This window comes from Conger conger, chromosome 10 (genome assembly GCF_963514075.1).
Source record: "Conger conger chromosome 10, fConCon1.1, whole genome shotgun sequence".
Classification (NCBI taxonomy): Eukaryota; Metazoa; Chordata; class Actinopteri; order Anguilliformes; family Congridae; genus Conger; species Conger conger.
The window spans coordinates 33263131-33281300 of NC_083769.1; the positions used below are offsets into that span (position 1 = coordinate 33263131).

At 41.8% G+C, this 18170-nt stretch overlaps 1 protein-coding gene across 1 annotated transcript in view; it reads right to left on the minus strand.

Moving 5' to 3' along the window:
• Positions 1-9108: 9108 nt before the first annotated feature.
• The window catches only part of LOC133138866 (NUAK family SNF1-like kinase 1), a 16095-nt gene continuing 7033 nt past the window's right edge, over positions 9109-18170 (minus strand). Inside the window, exons 4-8 of the mRNA XM_061257981.1 lie at positions 18159-18170; positions 14859-14924; positions 12686-12805; positions 11385-11517; positions 9109-11196 (exon numbers count right to left, since the gene is read on the minus strand). The exon at positions 18159-18170 is cut by the window's right edge and continues 140 nt beyond it. Of these exons, the coding sequence (XP_061113965.1) occupies positions 10073-11196; positions 11385-11517; positions 12686-12805; positions 14859-14924; positions 18159-18170 (1455 nt within the window). The 3' untranslated portion in view covers positions 9109-10072. The remainder of the gene's footprint in view (positions 11197-11384; positions 11518-12685; positions 12806-14858; positions 14925-18158) is intronic.

Consider the following 18170-nt stretch of genomic DNA (forward strand, 5'->3'; position numbering starts at 1 on the left):
TCCATAGAAAATGAATGGAATGCATTGCATGCCAGATTTGGTGCAGAAGCATCTTTAGTGTACACGATTCGAGCAACAGGTCAGGACAACTTGTGAAATTTGGTGAATGTGGTAAGTCTTCTCAAATCACACGTATGGCATGGTTACAATCTGAAATCAGCTTTATGCTAATAGACACTGAATAGCAGGAATATGTATAAACCATAACCCAATATGTGCTTCCATTATCATTCATCACATTAAAAATTCAATTCGCAAAGCAAGGCTTCATGTGGGTGACCAAATATGTACAGATGATGACCGACCTTGCTCCATGAAAAACTAACTAAGCTGTTACAGCCAGCCCCCTAACCAGACCAAGAACATCTTCAGCTTCTGCTATAAAAATAGATGGTGAATCAAACTGCACAGCATCCTCTTTAGAGGGCACTATTGGTTAACTGTGCCTCACAGTATGTTCTTACCATATTAATGTGACACAAAAGCTGCCTGCCTGGGTATGCTGTCAGGAGTGGCAATTATGTAATCACAATCAGACACTTTCTGTTCAACAACAAAAAGACTCACAAAGCATAACTGGAAATAGATAGCAAAACCAACACCTTATTACTGACATAAAACCTGTGCTTGTGGGCTTTACCATTAAACATGGATGAGTTGCATTTTCACACTTTTCAAACCCATTTTTCATTGAGTAGATTCAAGATGTTGCTAACCCAGTTGTCACACTCATGCAAATGAGAATGGAATTCATTGACATATTTCAACAGGTCGGATGGATGAGCATCTTTCAGCCACTGGTCTTTCAGCTGTCCAAGAGGAGTGCAACAGCATGTGGTCAAACACCAGCTCATTACTGCCCAAACCGAAGGTTCCCAAACTCTGGGAAGTGAGTGGCAGCACACATTGTTAGCAATATTGATTTCCTGCCTTAGACCTGGGAAGCAGCCGAACACCAAGGTGGGTGCCCTGAAAGGTTCTCTAGTGACTAGTGTTGGATGAAGCAGAATAGGCAGGCTCAGATGAGGTTTATCTGTAATTTGGCTACCAAAAGTGTTTGTGATCATACGTTTTCTTGAGTAAATTCCTGTAAATGTCTGATTTAAACCACCATGAGCAATGCTAAATATGCCATGCCTGTACTTACAAGCAATGACTGCTTGATGAGTCACCCCATCTGGGACATTACGCGGCCTCCATCATGTCATTAGAAGGCCAACTCTAAGTAAATGCCCTCAAGGACCAACATTATGTCCTCTAGGATCACAGTATGAAACAGAGAGATCAGGATATTTTTTTATGCAGAAACACGTCTCTCAGGATATATTGCAAAGCATAAGAATCTGAGCCCCAATTCTATGTAGCCATCAGAAAGTTAAGCTATCAAAGAAACATCAAGCACTGTGCTATGCCTCAGGATGCATATAGTGTATCGCTGAAATCACCAAGGTTTTATCCTCCTAAGAGGAATGGCTAGCAACACAGACATTTTGCGTCATGGCATGAATAACAGCACAGGTTGGGAATGCATTGGGATATTTCTGGGCACATTTGTCCGAAACGTCTGCCATCTGCAGTACAAAAACCTATTTTCGAGTTTCAAAATCTTTCCATGCATTTTCCCAAACATACATTTCCTCAAAGACCGTTGTTTAGAATAAATATACCCTCAAAGAGGGCCACACATAGCCAATAGACAGGCACACTCCAAGTCAAAACGGATTTACCCAATGTAATGACAATGTAATCAACAAAACCAACCTGAAAACCACAAACAAAAATATTACTGCCAGTGGAGCCCCTGCACACCCAAGCATCCAAACCATTCACAAATCATTTAAGCCCCATTGGTGCAGGTGGTCAGCAGGTGGAGCATGGACTGAACATACTCCACCAGATGACCATCTTTCCTATAAGCAGATTGGACCTCTGGGGTTTTGTCTCAGGTGGACCAGTGTTTTTATTCACATTGTTTTTTGCATCTAAATACAGAATTACCAGGCTGTGAAGAACAAGAACTAAGAGCAACACCCAAGCCTTTAATGGCATGCCTCCAGGACAAGTTCCTAAGCTTAAAAAATGGCTTTTCACCCCCATAAAATCAGGACTTTCCTCAAAATGTTCAAATACGCCTCCAGCAATTTACCATTTAAGTGGCCATGTGCTAAGGACTAAGTACCAAAGACATTTGATTGTGAGCCATTTTCCAACTGTTTCAAATGTGTGGAGTCCATCTGCTCTCATTGGCCAAAAATACAAATTTCAGTTTCTAGTTTCATTTGCAACTAGCTAGTCACCCTTGCAGCAAAATTAAAAAGTACTGAGCAATTTGTCTTTAAAGTATAATTTCTGAAGTTTCCACTATTTCAGCTTCTCTGATCCCTACTCTCAAACCAATGATTACCAAGTAGGTATTGGCATCCTTTGACGATTTCAATAGCATAGTGTGCTTCAATACTAACTCATATTTTGAATAATGATCAAATAGTTTCTAATTGGGTGCTGGAAAGAACCTGTCTGAGTCATAGGACATCAAATGGAAACACTGGAAATGTCAGCAAATACAGAGCAATGAAAAATGTCAAGGCTTAAACCAAAAATAACAATAAACATCTTGCTACTTCTAGGCAATCACCCAAAACAACCTGTTCATCATCTTCAGCTCCTCCACAGAGCGAAGAAGATGTCCTCCGGAGAACAAGGTTCCACCACCCACTTCTGTACCCACCTGTACATTTTAGAATTATATTAGCATACGTATGTTCAAGCATACTATATGTTTTAGGATATGTCAAAAAAACAGCATTTACATTCTAACAACTCTTGATTTGCCAATCAAATGGCAAACTGTTTAATTTGACTCGTGTGAATGTCAATGGAATGGAATGGTCAATAGAAGATGTATGACATGCAGTACATTTGTTTTTGTCCCACATGTATCTCACAGCCCAGCCACAGCCCAGATCTAACCATGACCACCATGCCAGATTTTCTGTCACGCAATGTCTAATCATACTTTTATTACAATGGTTTGTGAATTCAGAAACCATGTTTATTATAATTAAAATAATAATAATAATAATAATAATAATAATAATAATAACAACAATAAATAAAAATCTCTGGAGATAATTAACCTGCATTATTCTACTGCATGGAAAAACAGCTATGCTGCTGCCATTCATAATTCAATTTCAAAGGTCCCATACTGCCATCTAGAGTGTAGCTGGTTAAATTAACATATTGCGACAAGAAGGCAGTTGTGCAAAAGCAGTATGGAAAATGTATATTGTCCTGTGTAAAATGATTAATCAATTTGACATTTTTAAATTTAATTACAGTATATTACTGGTGCTGTCACGTTCTGTGTCTCTGTCCCACATTCTTGTAATTTCCTGATTTTCCTGTTTTATGTATTTTCTAGTTCCATGTTCTGGTTCATGTTTTCCCTGTCGCATCCCATGCCCCTGTGTTTTAGTTCATTTCCCTGGTTCTCCATTTCTATTTTTGCCTCTATTCTCGTAGTTCCTGTACCCTTTCAGTTCCTGCCAGCTCCTGACACCCTGCAAGTTCCTGATCCCCGCCTGCTTCTCCATCCAAGCCCTGCTCCAGCCCTTCTACCCTCCTGTTCTCCAGTTCCCGGCTGCTTGATCTCCAGGCTTCAACTCAACTTCAGACCTCGCCCTGCCTTCTGCTCATTGCTCTGATTGCCTGGACTTGGCAATGTACTGTCTTCCTGTATTGCCCTGTCTGCCGTGATTTGATCTGTTTCTTGTGTACTCTGATTAAAGCTTGCGAGTAGTTCCAACCTGTTCTCCCCTTAAAAGGGTGCACTCTAATACAATGAATTTCTTTGGAAGATTAGCCTAGCTTCATCTGTGCCAGCTGAGGCTGGTGATAGTTCATTGAAGACATTGAAGCCAGGTAGAAACAGGATAAATGAATTATTTAGGTGGTCAATCAATGCAGAATCTGCTCGATGCCTTGCGATTACGCACATGCACACTAAACCCAATTAGCTGTAGTTTAAGACTTTTAAAATGCATTTTAATATCACTGAATCAACGGCAGCATTTTGCTAAATTCTATTCACTGTCCAGCACCCTAACCAGTATCCCGTCTGGAGTCAACTTCATTAGGTAACAGTGCATTTCTTTATGGGGCAGGGATACCATTACAGTCCCCCAGGGACAGTGCTCATGAATCAGTAAGGTAACTGAAAAGCTCTTCAGCTAAAAGCCGGATGATGACTAAAGCTGGAACAGAGCATTCGTAAAATGTACAGTGGACACTCCAACCCCTCCTTCCCCCTTCCATTAGGAAATTGGAACTTATTCTCTCAAGTGAATAAACTTTCCGTAATACACACAGACACACACACACACACACACACACACACACACACACATGCACTCACAATATTTCTCTTGCCCTTTCAAACAAGCAGGACATGCCAGAGGGCAAGCTCTGTAAATAGACTGTGGGTCAGTGAAAATATGAGCACTTGCAACTGTTGACACAGCTTTGCATATCAGGGGAGTTGTTATAAAGGAGTTTCATACTAAAATGATACATTTTATGTGGAACCTCCAGCTAGTACTTAAAACGGTCAACGATCTCTCAGAAATTTGTGTCAACGTCAACATCAAAATATGTTTATGTTTTTTCATTCAGCATGATATCGTGCAGAACATTCAAAAGATCACACACTGAAATTATCAGTTACAATTACTCAATCTATGAATGTATAGGGCGGCCTGTAGCGTAGTGGTTAAGGTAAATGACTGGGACACACAAGGTCGGTGGTTCTAATCCCGGTGTTGCCACAATAAGATCTGCACAGCCGTTGGGCCCTTGAACAAGGCCCTTAACCCTGCACTGCTCCAGGGGAGGATTGTCTCCTGCTTAGTCTAATCAACTGTACGTCGCTCTGGATAAGAGTGTTTGCCAAATGCCAATAATGTAATGTAATGTAGGCTATGAAACATGATTCCAAAACTAATACCATGGAAAGAAAATTGGGTAGAGATCACTGCAATTCATAGTAGATGCATTAGAAAACATGAGAACATCCAAATCAATGATTCTTTCTGAATAACCCAATTAATTATAGTATCTCTTCAAAGTCTGTATGACAAACTTTCACCATACATTAATGACACTGGAAAGTGGGCTTGCTATTGCAGCAAAATCCCAGGCTGCAGTAACTCTATTTGGACTGTGGGGAGATCTCTTACACTTGTCTGCGTGAAAAGTCTATGTGAAAGCATTTGATCGTGGTGTCAGCTAAATAACTTGTCATGACATACCTGTGTGAGACCATGTTAATGTGAGCAATATCGAGAACCATACGTGCATCTTTCCCTTGGCCGGTGTTGTCTATGCAGTGACTTAACTGAGTCCTAAAACTGCAATACAAAGAGTGACATTCAAGATGATCCTACATCGGGAACTACCATGTTTGTTCAAAATGATAATGATCAATTTTTGCGATGATTATTGCCAAGTGAGCTCATTTAGGATTGGCTGTTCTCCGAGGCAAATACTGGCAGCCAAGCTATGTCAAACCTTTGGAAAGAGTAGGTGGAAAAAGTGGAAAGAACAAGCACAGTTTGGTAAAATAAGGAAAAAAACAATAACGATTGTTGTAGAACAAGGGTGGAACAATGAGTGTATGCATACCAATGACCACTAGTGCATTTCAGATAATGACTAAACAAGGGTGGTTTATCATGTGTTATTTCCCAGAAGTGACTCATAGGCTTTACATTGCAGAAGCTTGAATGCTTAAAATTTCAATAATGTTAGAATTCTAATTACTCTATTTTCACTCATAAAAGACAGCATGGGATCAGTAAAGCCATTTTGATTGTAATGTGGTTGACTGTGTTTTATAACGAGACTTCTGGGAAAAAATCAACTTTTTCCCAGAAAGCGGTACCTTATGTTCTCCCTTGTGGTTGGCTCTTTAGCACCCTCTGGTGCTCAATCATAGACTGACAATTAACACAAAGTCTGGTACTGTAGCCATTGGTTGATTAGTGGAGTGAATTATTTTGGAGAAGAATACTCAATACAAATAAGTTTGCACCTACAGCCTATAGCATGGATAATCTAATTACTTCCAATACTGTGTGCTGAGGTAGTGCTCACAATTTACTGTAACAATGTCAGTCTCAGTTAGTCAACTGTCAGGTGATCCAGCCATGGCATGATAATAATAATAATAATAATAATAATAATAATAATTGTTATTACCATCATCATCATCATCATCATGGGGCGACATTGGCTCAGGTGGTAAGAGCAGTCATTTGCTTTGCTTCTAAAATCGTCCAAAGAGGACATTTTTCCACACGTGACAGACCAAGGAGAAAATCCTTTCAGTCTGGCTCTAATTGATCCTTTCTGTGTTTGAGCACTGATCCACAACATTATCATTACATTCTTTTGTTGAGGGACACTTGCTGGAATCAGATACAATAGGCTATCAGGATCTTGCCAGATTGTCTGTGCTGCTGGACCATTAACATTCTGCTGTTACCTTCATTCCACACCATTTCTTTCTCCTCCAAATGGTGAACAGTTGTTTGTTTCTAAATCTGAGTATTGACACCTGTTAAATGTACTGTAAATGATGAGCAATGCACATGGTTGATGAAAAAATATTGTCACAAATACAATTGTCAAACACAATTTACAAATTACCTCTTGATGTCATTGATTCCAAAGCAGAATTCCATTTAAGCACAGAGATGTGTACCGCCATCCTACTACCTGGACTGCTAGTTATGAATACGCCCTCTCTGAGTCTCCGGATTGCTACTTTCTAACAATTTTTTTCTTGTTGTTGTGTGGCACACAAGGATCACCTAAGAATCTGGGACTCATCAGTGATGATACCAGGGTAAATTTTACTTAATGACAAAATGCATTGAAGAATAGGCCCTGAAATGCCTAAACTTTCCACAAATTAGTGGAAAATGATAGATGAACTGTGTTGCGTATTGAAGACATTGTCCCCTGCCCTCATAATCACCTCCAGACCTGTTCCGTTGTTTGCACAAGCTTGTCGTGTCTGAGTATCCATTTTTAGACGCAGTGGAAACATTATTTCCTTTTTCCTAAAAGGTCTTAACAGGTCTGTTTAAACGTGATTCATTTCCTTTGACCAATGCTGGAATTCTGTTTTTTCCTGGGGATTATAAACTAGAGAACATTTGGTTGTGAAATGCTGTTAATAATATCTCTGCTATCCCCGAAGAAGCTAAAAAAAGAAGAAAAAAGATCTGTCACAGTAGGGGAGATTGGGTGTTTGGATCTTCACAGCTTGTGTACAAAGCTCAACTCATTTAGGAATAATTTGCTGGAGCTCATGTTGTGTGTGTGTGTGTGTGCAGTGAATACGCATCTGCAGAATGTCTTCACCCAGCCTTGTCTTACACTTTCTCTTCATTCTTCCATACATTTATTCACATACAGACTGTAAATAGAAATATGTAGCTTAATGAAAATGATTAAATGATTAGAAAATAATGAAATTATAAAGTTATAAGTATGTTAACCCCTCATTTGATTAATTCGGTCTTCCATAAAACCTTAATTCTTCGTAAATTTGTCTAAAATACAGTCTTCTTATAATAGAATACGCAATCTTTCAGAATTTCATTTACTCAACGTTGGTACAGATCTAAAAAGCAGTTTTCTATTTACATTTCTAAACCTGGTCACCTTATTTGGGCAGCAAAGGATAGTATTATGGGTACCTACCCAGGCTGAATGTCATTTTTGTGTTTAAATGGAATTTCAGCTGTGATGTGTGTATTTTTAGCAGGAAATGTCTGAAACATACTGTGTCTAAATGTTTCCTTGTATTTTATCGGGTTTCGCTCCTGTTCAGGACTTTATTTAGGTCCTGTCCTGGCGTGGATACAAAATGGAGGATCCAAATTGCATTCACGCACAATAAGGAGAGCATAAACAGAGCCTCTCAGTCTCAGCCCTTGTCTTGAGCTCAGCAGAGAAAATTCTCCTGCTTGAACGAGTGACCTGAGCTGAAAAAAGTGGTGTCTAAAAATAAGTGTGCCTCGCTGTGCCAAAGCAGCACTGTAAATGCCTGTCATTTATTATTCATTAAAAAGCCATATTTCCATAAAGCATCAGCTGCAGATTGCCTTATTTTGCTTGAAAACTCATCCAAGTCATCGAGTGATTGTGTTCTTTCTCAGCAAGAAACCTTATTTTTATACCCCAGACATCTGTGTGAGAGAGGATTATTGACAGGGAATTCAGCACAGCTCACTTGGCTGCTACTTTCCTGGGTTTTTTAAATAGAAAATATAAAACATCGTGCCTTGAGCCTTGCAGTCGTAAATTTTACATCTGTATCCTTTCTGAATATTTTAAGTAGTATGTGAATGTCTGTGTGTTTAGGTGGTAGGGTTCACATTCCATTTGGGAGGCACCTGTTATCCTTTGAGTAATGGAACTGTACTTCCAACGCTCTCGTAAATGTATAGTTGTAACAAGGAGGACCAGTATACATAATAAGAATCTGCCCTGAATGTAGGGCCTTTGCTTTCTGAGTAGAGAATTTCACTTCAATGCACTTCTTTGGAATTATACACTTCAATTTCCTATTAAATTGTCTGTATTGCTTCAGCACTAATAATGTATTAGCATAAAGAGACATAAAAACTGCCTACACAAATCAGTTACAGTACAAAGTAGGCCTTTTTAATGTTTGTGTGAGCTGTTTGTTCATTAAATGATACCACCTGTATGCATTTCTTTCACATGCAATACTGCATCTCAAAGCCATGGACTGGCTCCACTGCCTCCACAATCGCTGTCTGAGCTTGTCATTTAGTCTTTGGCATTTCCTGAATGTCACATGCTTGTCAATGTTTCCACAACACCTCACAGTGCACGCTAGGTCAGACTCAGCCCCGCTAAGTTAAATGCATGGCTGATTTTAAAGCCATACGCACACCATAGACAAGGAACTTAGCTGATGACTGCTGTTACTGTGGCTACTTCTACACTAAACTATTCATAGCTTTCGGCAACAAACCTTTTAAAAACAATAAAAGTGTTTTTGCAGGATGCTTTGGTTTATTTTTATTTTATTTCATTGAGTTACAAAAACAAAAGAAAAACAATTTCTATTCAATAAAAAAATAAATACATACATGTAAATAGTCCAATTACTACAGTCATCCATTCTTGTTACACTTTCAGTAAGTTACCACAGCAGCAAATACATTTAGATGAGGTCAAATCTGAGGTTGACCCATCGTCAAAACACAGCATACTGTTTCTGTTCTGCCTGCCTCCTTAAGCCACATCACCCAGTGATCGGTTATCAGACCCCCTGGTCTGTGACTAAAGGCAGTTTTCACATTGCAGGCAATGTCTTATTTCTTTCTTGTTAAATATTATGAGGTTATTTTGCATGAGTTGTTTTAGATTTATGTAGTACTGTATGTACTTTGTATTCCATATTTTTCTCCTAAATTTGAATTCCCAGTCTTATATTAGGCATGTCTTATTCCAGAAAATTCTGAGGAATTCCTCCACCATAAATTCTGAGGAATGCAGACTGTCCACTTCTTTCCACTCTGCAGTCTGCGAGATGCAAGCTGAGCAGTCATTGTGTTGCACAAGCACACTTCACGCACAGCTGGCAGACTGCAGACACCTGACTGACTGGCTGCTCTTGAGTGATGAGTGGAGGGACCCCCTACTGGCCTATTGGGGCAGTCCCCTGAGTGTACTGGCATGGTCACGATCCATCTCCACACGCTGGAGTGTAATACTGCGCTAAAGGCGAGTGCTTTAGCTGGGTATGCCACCTGAGATGGCCTGATTTCACAACACATCTAGGGTGAAGAAGAGAATGCCTTTCTCTCCATGTTCAGTGCTTAGGATCATATCCCCACAGGTGCCCAGGAAAAGAAATATATACTGTAACTATAATGTGGTGTGTTCCTCCTGACAATGGCTAATACTGTATCAATACACATGGTTCTAAGAGTTTCTACTGATGGAATTTCTACAGATGGATTTTCTACTATAACTGTTGAGAGATCTCTTTGGCCTGTCTAAAGACTTCCTGTCTTTGCTCAAGTGAGTCCTCCTCCTGTTCCTCCTGCCTGCCCTTTCCCCTCCGCACACCCTTGCCCTGGTCCTCCAGTTCGTCCTCTGAGCTGTAAACACTGCGCTGGCCACCCCTAGAGAAGAGCTTTCTGTGGGAATGGGCAGCCATGTCCAGAAGGTCAAAAGAGTCGCAGGAGAGGAAGCTGTCATCACTAATGACACTGGCTGGCCGGCTAGACATGAGAACGCCCTGCTGCGGCAGCTGTTGCACCTCACCCTGCAGCTGGGCTGTCGTTACAGTGCCCCCAGTGGTCAGGAGGAGTTGCTGCAGGGACTCTGGGAACCGGAGAAGGGTAGCCTGCTCATCCGGGAGGTCGAGACTGGCAGAGAACTTGCCGTTTCTCTTGAGGATGCCCTTCCTCCTCCTCACCACCTCCGCCTGCGTGGGGCCCTCCTCCCTGGCTGGCCTGCTGGAGCAGTCCCTGCTCCCACCGCTGCCGGCCACACGCTCCGCCGCGTCGCCCCACTCCGGGGAGGACGAGTACCCCGACTCCCCCTTGTACAGCTTCTTCAGGATGCCTTTCTTTGGGTTTTTGGAGGACAGCTGGCAGCAGGCGGGAAGGGTGTGTGAACTGTCGGCAGGCTGAGGGAGGCTCTCTCCCGCGGTGCAGCGGGACAGGAAGGCGGTGTCGAAGCTGCTTTGTGTTTTGAGGATGCCCTTGGGCTTCTTCTTGTCAGCGGTGCCGGTGGGGATGCGCACGGTGCCAGCGGAGTAGGCGGGCGGGGAGATGGCGTTCTCTTTGCGGGACTTCTTCAGGCAGGCGGAGCCACGCTGCCTGCCCGCCGGAGGCTTCAGGGGCAGGCTGAAGTAGTACTGCAGGTCGGGGGGCGGGCAGACGGAGCGGCGTTCACACGGTGCCCGGTTCTGCCAGTCGATATAGCGGGCCAGCAGGGGGGAGGGGCACTCCTGACTGCACTGGCAGTCGCACACTGGCTCCTCGAAGCCCCAGTTCACCCACCAGTGGTTGGCGATGTCCTCCACTGTGGCACGCTCCTCCACCTCTACCGTCAACATCCAGTCAATCAGAGCGCAGGCATCTGTAAGGGACAGCACTCTTTTTCAATTCCCCCGTTTAAACTAACATTTTAGTTGCAAACACCGACTGGGGTAGACTTACAAAATCAATACAAATAACCTTTGAAGCTTGCATAGATGATACTATCACCCCCTGAGCACTGCTGACATTACTGCACTCAGATGGCGCAACACATGAATAGCCTGATACCTGAGGGGGGGTGAGGCCTTCTGTATTGGCCACGGCTGATCTGCTGTGTCAGCATCTTATAGTCGGCTCCATCAAAGGGCATGCTCCCATACAGCAGCGCATACAGCAGCACGCCCAGGGCCCAGCAGTCTACCTGTACAACACACAACAAACCAGGTCATTGTTCTGCTCTACAGCAACACAACACTGTACAAAGCACCTTTTTAAACAGACTGCAACTTCTGATAATGTTATTGTTACAGGAATACACCAATATTTTGGGAAATATAGCTTTTCCCGACTTACCTAGACTTAGATGAGATATTAGATTTAATTTCTGTGCATTCACTGGCTCGGTTTCCATGCTAGCATAACGTGTTAGCTTAGCATAAAGACTTGAACCCTGTAGGAATCAGTAGCCTACCTCCTTCAAAGTGAAGAAATACACCTTACAGCAACTCCGAAGCTGTCTTATTTACACAAGGTATCATGTGTTTGAAATTTTTTAAAACGAGAAATGTTGCTTCCGAGAAGTTAGACGGTCAGAACTATAACCACTGAACACACACGTATCTTTCTTTCTTCCACTGGTTGAGCAAAGTGATCCGCACAAAAATGCCCAAAAATGAAATCTCACCTAAGTCTGCGTAAATAAGAAAAAACGTATATTTCCCAAAATGTTGGTGTATTCCTTTAATATAGGGACAGCCACCCCACTGAGAATGAGATGGACTGGCATGAATCATGCTCACGTGCAGAACATATGGATAAACAATGGTGGCATTCACAAACGACCCAGTCAGCTCTGTAATCCCCCAACACAAATTCTACCAACACATAATATATGTACTAGTAAGAATTTTCTGTGGTATTAACTACACAAAAGCACAGACAGGCATCTTGTAAATCCTCTTAGAGGGGGAGACACTGGAGAACAGTGCTCCATTAAAAGAAAAGCAGGGAGAAGATGAATGCCAAGAAGCAGGGGAAAAGGCCCAGTGCCTAGTGAGTTTAAGTCTAAATTAGAATAAACGTACATTAGCTAAGAGGACCACAAAATCAGTCTCCCGTTGTTGCTGGATTGAGGAGCACGAAAGAGGAGATGCTAATACTAACCCCTGACTGTGAGTAATGGATATGAAGGAAAACTTAGCTGCTTCAAATTTGTATCAAATTTGTTTAACACAAGAAATATAACTTGCATAGGTTTGCAGGTTGAATCAGTTCACTCTGTCATGTAGGTAGTAATATTACTGGCCCATTCATGCCTCCCAATGTACCACACCCTGTTTACCCCTCACCCCATGCCCCCCATCTCTCACCTCTGGGCCCTGGTAGGGCAGCCCCTTGACTATCTCTGGAGATGCATACAGTGGACTTCCACAGTAGGTCTGCAGAAGGTGGCCCCTCTGGTAGTAGTTGGACAGTCCAAAGTCTGCTAGCTGCAGGGACAGAGGGTTAGGGTTAGAGAGGGGTTGAGAGAGCGCTCAGACTTGCAGGACATCAGGGGACCCAGTGAACAGGACACTTTGATTTGGTGTTCTTACAGATTGTTTACAAGTACACACAGCCCTCTAAAATGAACACCACTCTTCGTACAGAGAAACAACAATGAAACAGCTATTAATCTCCTCAATAAATTGCAATATTAAATATTTTGTTGTTTTTCAATGATTTGGAGGGAGTCCCAAGCTCTTGTTGTCTTTCTACGGAGTCTGCTCTTTTACTCTGAAAAGCCATGAAATGTATTATAGATGACACTAAAGGAATAGACAGTCAAATTAATCCAAGGGACAATGCTGGGAGTCAGACACATAATGAAATAAAAATTATATTCCATTCTTGGAACCTCACTGGTGTGACACAGCAGCTAAAGGACTCTGTTCCAATTATTCTTTTAGGACAAAATCCAAAATAGCTGTGGCACGGTTTGCAGAGGAGACAGGACAGTTTGCCAGGACAAGCACGCCAATTTCCAGCAAAATCCAATAGTCATCTATTAAAGTAGGCAGTCTGGAACACCTTCAGCTAGACATCTACCATGAGGCTTTGCTGTGAAGAGCTTTAGAACCTCTAGAATGAATCATTGACAAAATATTCTAAAGCTTTCAGCATTGACTGTAGCAGGGTGTTACTGTACTGTTTGTGCATGTGTGCATTAAAAGCAAGTACAACAGTATTCACAGTAGTACAGGAGCAGATGTGGCCGAATGCGAGGAGACAGGGCCCGTGTCCGACAGCAGCCAGATGAGCTAAGCTGCCATGCAGTGTTCACGGTCCAATCATTCTGTCTTCATAGCAATGACATGCCTCTGGGCTGCTTTCTGACAGCACCTCAAATAATTGCCCTTTCCATGCATCTACTGTTGATCTCTTATCTATAAATAACCTTTTGGGTTTTGGAGTGGCTGGAAATCATAACCTTAACTCACAAGTATTTTCCTACACACATGCGAGCCATCCATTCTTAAAACAAGGCTTAAGGAACTCAAGCATTAGGAAGAGGAAGAGAAGCATTCAAAAGCAGCCAAAAAGCTCACTCCCCTTTGATTGCCCAGTGGAATTAATTCCCCTGTCTCAGTTCAGTAGGTTACATTCATTTAAAATTGCTTTTCCAGCTGAAGCCTAAAATTATAAAAGCAGGAGGAAGTGGCTGAGAACAATTTCTTTGCGTGTTCTTAAATACATATTTATTTTAAATGCTTGGCTCTAACAGCCAGACATGGTAGAGTACCCAAGCCCCATGTGCCAGTTGATGAGCAGAGGCATACTGTTAGCATTCTTCATTCACATGTTTAATTCAGTCTTAGCGCTCAAAGCCTTTTTTGGGCGTGTCTGATGCACACTTCCCTGTGCCAGACTTGTTTCTGTTAGTGCAGACATGTTTTCAGCTTGTGAGAAACACACAGTTAACCTATCACATATAGATGCAACATGCTGCACCTCTGCTGCTCCTACAGGGAAAACAGCATGTGGCACTGGGACTACTGGGATGAAAGGATCCAGCAGAACCTGATCTTGTGTACAGATGTAGGTTAAAAAATCCTATTGCTCAGGAGGTACTTGGGTTCCCTTCATACCCACAAACCTTGCACACCTTCCATAAAAGGAAAGGAATGACCCTGAGGTGTTTATTAAAGGCTGGCACAGGATTTCCTTCTTCCTGTCACGCACCGAACACATGCCCACCCTGCGATTCCTCACGCAGCATGTTGGCTTTACACGCTGTTATTATTATCCTTGCTCTCTGGGAGGGAGGGTTCGGGATGTTTTTACAGTATGTAGAGGGTGATTTCATTCAGGCAGAATGTTCAGAACTGCTTAACGCTGTGCACGCCTGGGCGTGGTGACTCTCCGTGAGCATATCCAGGTATTTCTCTAATTATAGCTATAAAAATATAGCCGTAAAACATTATTTGTATTAGATGCTTGATTCGTACTAAAGCCTTCGCATGAAGGGGTTGTTTTGAACCTTTTTCATGAGAATTGTTTTACCTTGACATTGAAGTCTTGGTCCAGTAGGATGTTCTCCAATTTGAGGTCTCGATGGACCACGCCATTCTGAAGGGGGGGGGGGGGGACGACAGCTTTAGCAGAGAAGGTCCATGGCCCACCACCACCATCGTTTCATTTAGCAGTTACCATCATTTAGGGTCAATACAATTAAAGAGACATTGCAAAATATCCATGCAAGGGAAGTTACTAGTGGCCAAGTATTGTGAAGTCCTGCACTATCAAACAATACGAACCCAAAACAACACTTAGTGTAGAGAATGTGTAGTTTTTGTTTGACAATGTCGGCTGATTGCTTTGGTTATCTGGCTTTCATGTTCTGCCAAAGAATGGAGCAAAAACAAATCCACTGAGCAGCAGACAGCAGTTCTGGAGACAGAAACGCCTTGCTAATGAGAGACGTCAAAGTAGAATGGCTAGACTGCTCAGAAGCTGACAGGAAGGTGACAGTAACGCAAATAACCACAAATTGCAACAGTGGTATGCAAAAGAGCATCTCTGAACACACAACACATCATAACTCTTAAGTGGATAGGCTACAGCAGTAGAAGTAAAAAAAATAAGTCTAATAAATACCTAATAAAGTGCACACTCAGTGTATACTCACACACACACACACACACACACACACACACACACACACACAACTCTGTTCTATTTTACTGTTCTATTTCAGTCGACGGTTCCGGACTGATTTGTGTCTGTTTTATTACTTCGTTCATCCAGTACCAGGCCTCGAATCATTCGGTACGTGCAGTAAATCATATCTGGATTCACATACCAGTACGGAGTTAGATAAACTGGAGTGTAAAATTGGATTTCATATCTCAGAGGATAATAGCCTTCATGCACTTTAGGCGTTCCAGAACAGGGCTTCAAATTCTCCTGACTTTTTAACACTTCTTAAATCCCGATAGAACCTTTCAGAAAGTTAATATACATTTAATATACTGGTAATGGAAAATATTGTTGTTACAGGAATTTTTTGGCTTATTTGATCATTGCATAATCAGAATATTTAAATAAAATTTTATATCAGTGAAAGTAACCACAACATGTTGCATTGCTCCCTTCCATCAGGAATAAAATAGAACCAGTCTTCCCTGATAAAGCACAGGGCACAAAAGAACAACAGTTTATATTTGAATCTCAAACATATACATACAGCCTTCTAAGGCACCGGTCTGTATAGCAGTGATGTAACCTTTGGTCCAGAAAACATCTGCAGAGTACCAACAGTGACTTTAGCCATAGTGGATTTTGCAGCATGTAGTGCTGCAATAGCAACCATTCCAAACTGAGGAGAAAAATATTGAAGCGAAAACTGCATACCCACCACCCCCTCAAAGAGAGTATTTATTATTTGAGCACTCATTCTTTGAACATGGTTTCCGTTGCACAGCTAACATTTATCCCCTTGGTATGGTATTGAGTCAGACCTGTGCCAGCAGCTCTGCTGAGCCTGTACACCTGGCTCTAGCATCACGCAGGGGTGGGCCAGTTTCATTTGGCAGGGACGATAGCAACTCACGCGCACCAATGTGCCCCACGTGTCAGTTGGGAGCCCACCTGTTAAACCGCACACAGTGTCTTCCTCCAAGTGATGTCTGAGTAAGCCTGACATACCAATGGCAGTGAGTAGTGCTGACAAATCTGTTCTTGGCAACAAGGCTCATTTAAAAATGAGAAAACATATGGCCAGGCCTTTCAAGCTACAAATAGGCAATGTAGGTAATCAGCTGAACATATAAATAGATGCTCCTGCCAATGAATGCGAGAGATTTTTGAAGATAACGGTTAAATGGCTTAAAAAGTATTGTGCTGCCCAGTGGTCTGATCTGGTGTGGATTTAAACAGAGCTGACAGTGTCACACAGAGGATCCCCTGGGATGTTTAAAAAGCTCTTTCTCAGACTGATCTCCTTAATTAGCAAGGATGAAGAGCAACACACGCTGAACCGGCGTGAACTGGTCAGGACAGGGTTCTGATTAAGCTTAGCTGGTTGGGCGATTTTCCAGATTCAACATTTAGACCGTTTAAAATGTAAGGATGCAACAATATATTAAACAATATATTTCAATATATTTTTTATTTTACTTTAATAATCAGCATAACAAATTCTGTTTTTCATGAAGGGGGCTTGTATCCACTCTTGATGCAGCTGCCATTAGCTCAGCTTGTTTTTACCCACACTGCTTTTCTCTTCCTGCACAGTGCTGCATGGGCAGTCTGACCACTGGCCCTTTCTGACAGGAACCTAAGAGGATTCCATCAGAACAAAACCACGGAGATTGGCCATATCACAAATGTTGAAGAAGTTCATTTATTTTTAAAATTTTGAGTGCTGTTGGGCACAAAACCTGCCAGAGTACATTTTAAAATCTAATATTCATTTTAAAATTAATCTGACAATGGATTATAACTAAAACCGTTTTTTTACAGCACAACGCGATAGAATGGTTATGAATGAATGTCAATTGGTTGGCTTAATAATGCCTGGGCTATTTATCTGGGGCATTTTGGGGGGCGGATGTGAATTTGCATGTACTGTGATTCCCTATGGTTACTGTGATTAAACAGAGAAGGCCTAAATATTATCCCATCTACACCAACTAGCTAAAGTGTACTCTTACCCTAGATCACTACTGTTTATTCTTATTTATCTTTCCCAGGTTCAGTGCAATTGTGAATATTTTATAAGTAACTACTTTTACCTACATTAGACATATAACACAGCTAACATATCATGATTGTCTAACACTTACCTTGCCTCAGAGTTTTTTTCACCAAGAATTAAACCAGGATTAAGGTTTAAAGGATTTGCCTTACATGTAGAGGTTGAAAATTTGTTTAAAAGTCTGAAATACTCAGTATATTTAATAAAAAATTAAGGTCAGCCAAGTGGTTCACACCACACTAAATGGATCAGTGCAGTTACTTATCAGGGTAGCTGCAGACCTGAATGACCCCATGACTGCTGTGCAGATTAAACAATGACTCCCTGCTCTTTCAAAGTCTTTCTTCACCCACTCTACTTATGTCAAATTGACAGACTTACTCAGCAGCCTGCCCTACATTCTCACTTCTACCATTTATTAAGGTCAAAAGGGGGAGGGAGCCTGACTCATTTCTAATGACTTTATTAATGACTTTTTGCATATTTATGGTCGTATGTGTGTGTGTGTGTGAGATGGAAAGAGAGAGAGAGAAAGAGAAAGGTGAAGGTGTGTGTTCAGAAGGATTTGTTGTTGTATTTGTATGATCGGACAGGGAAGCGCTCACCTTGTGGCAGTA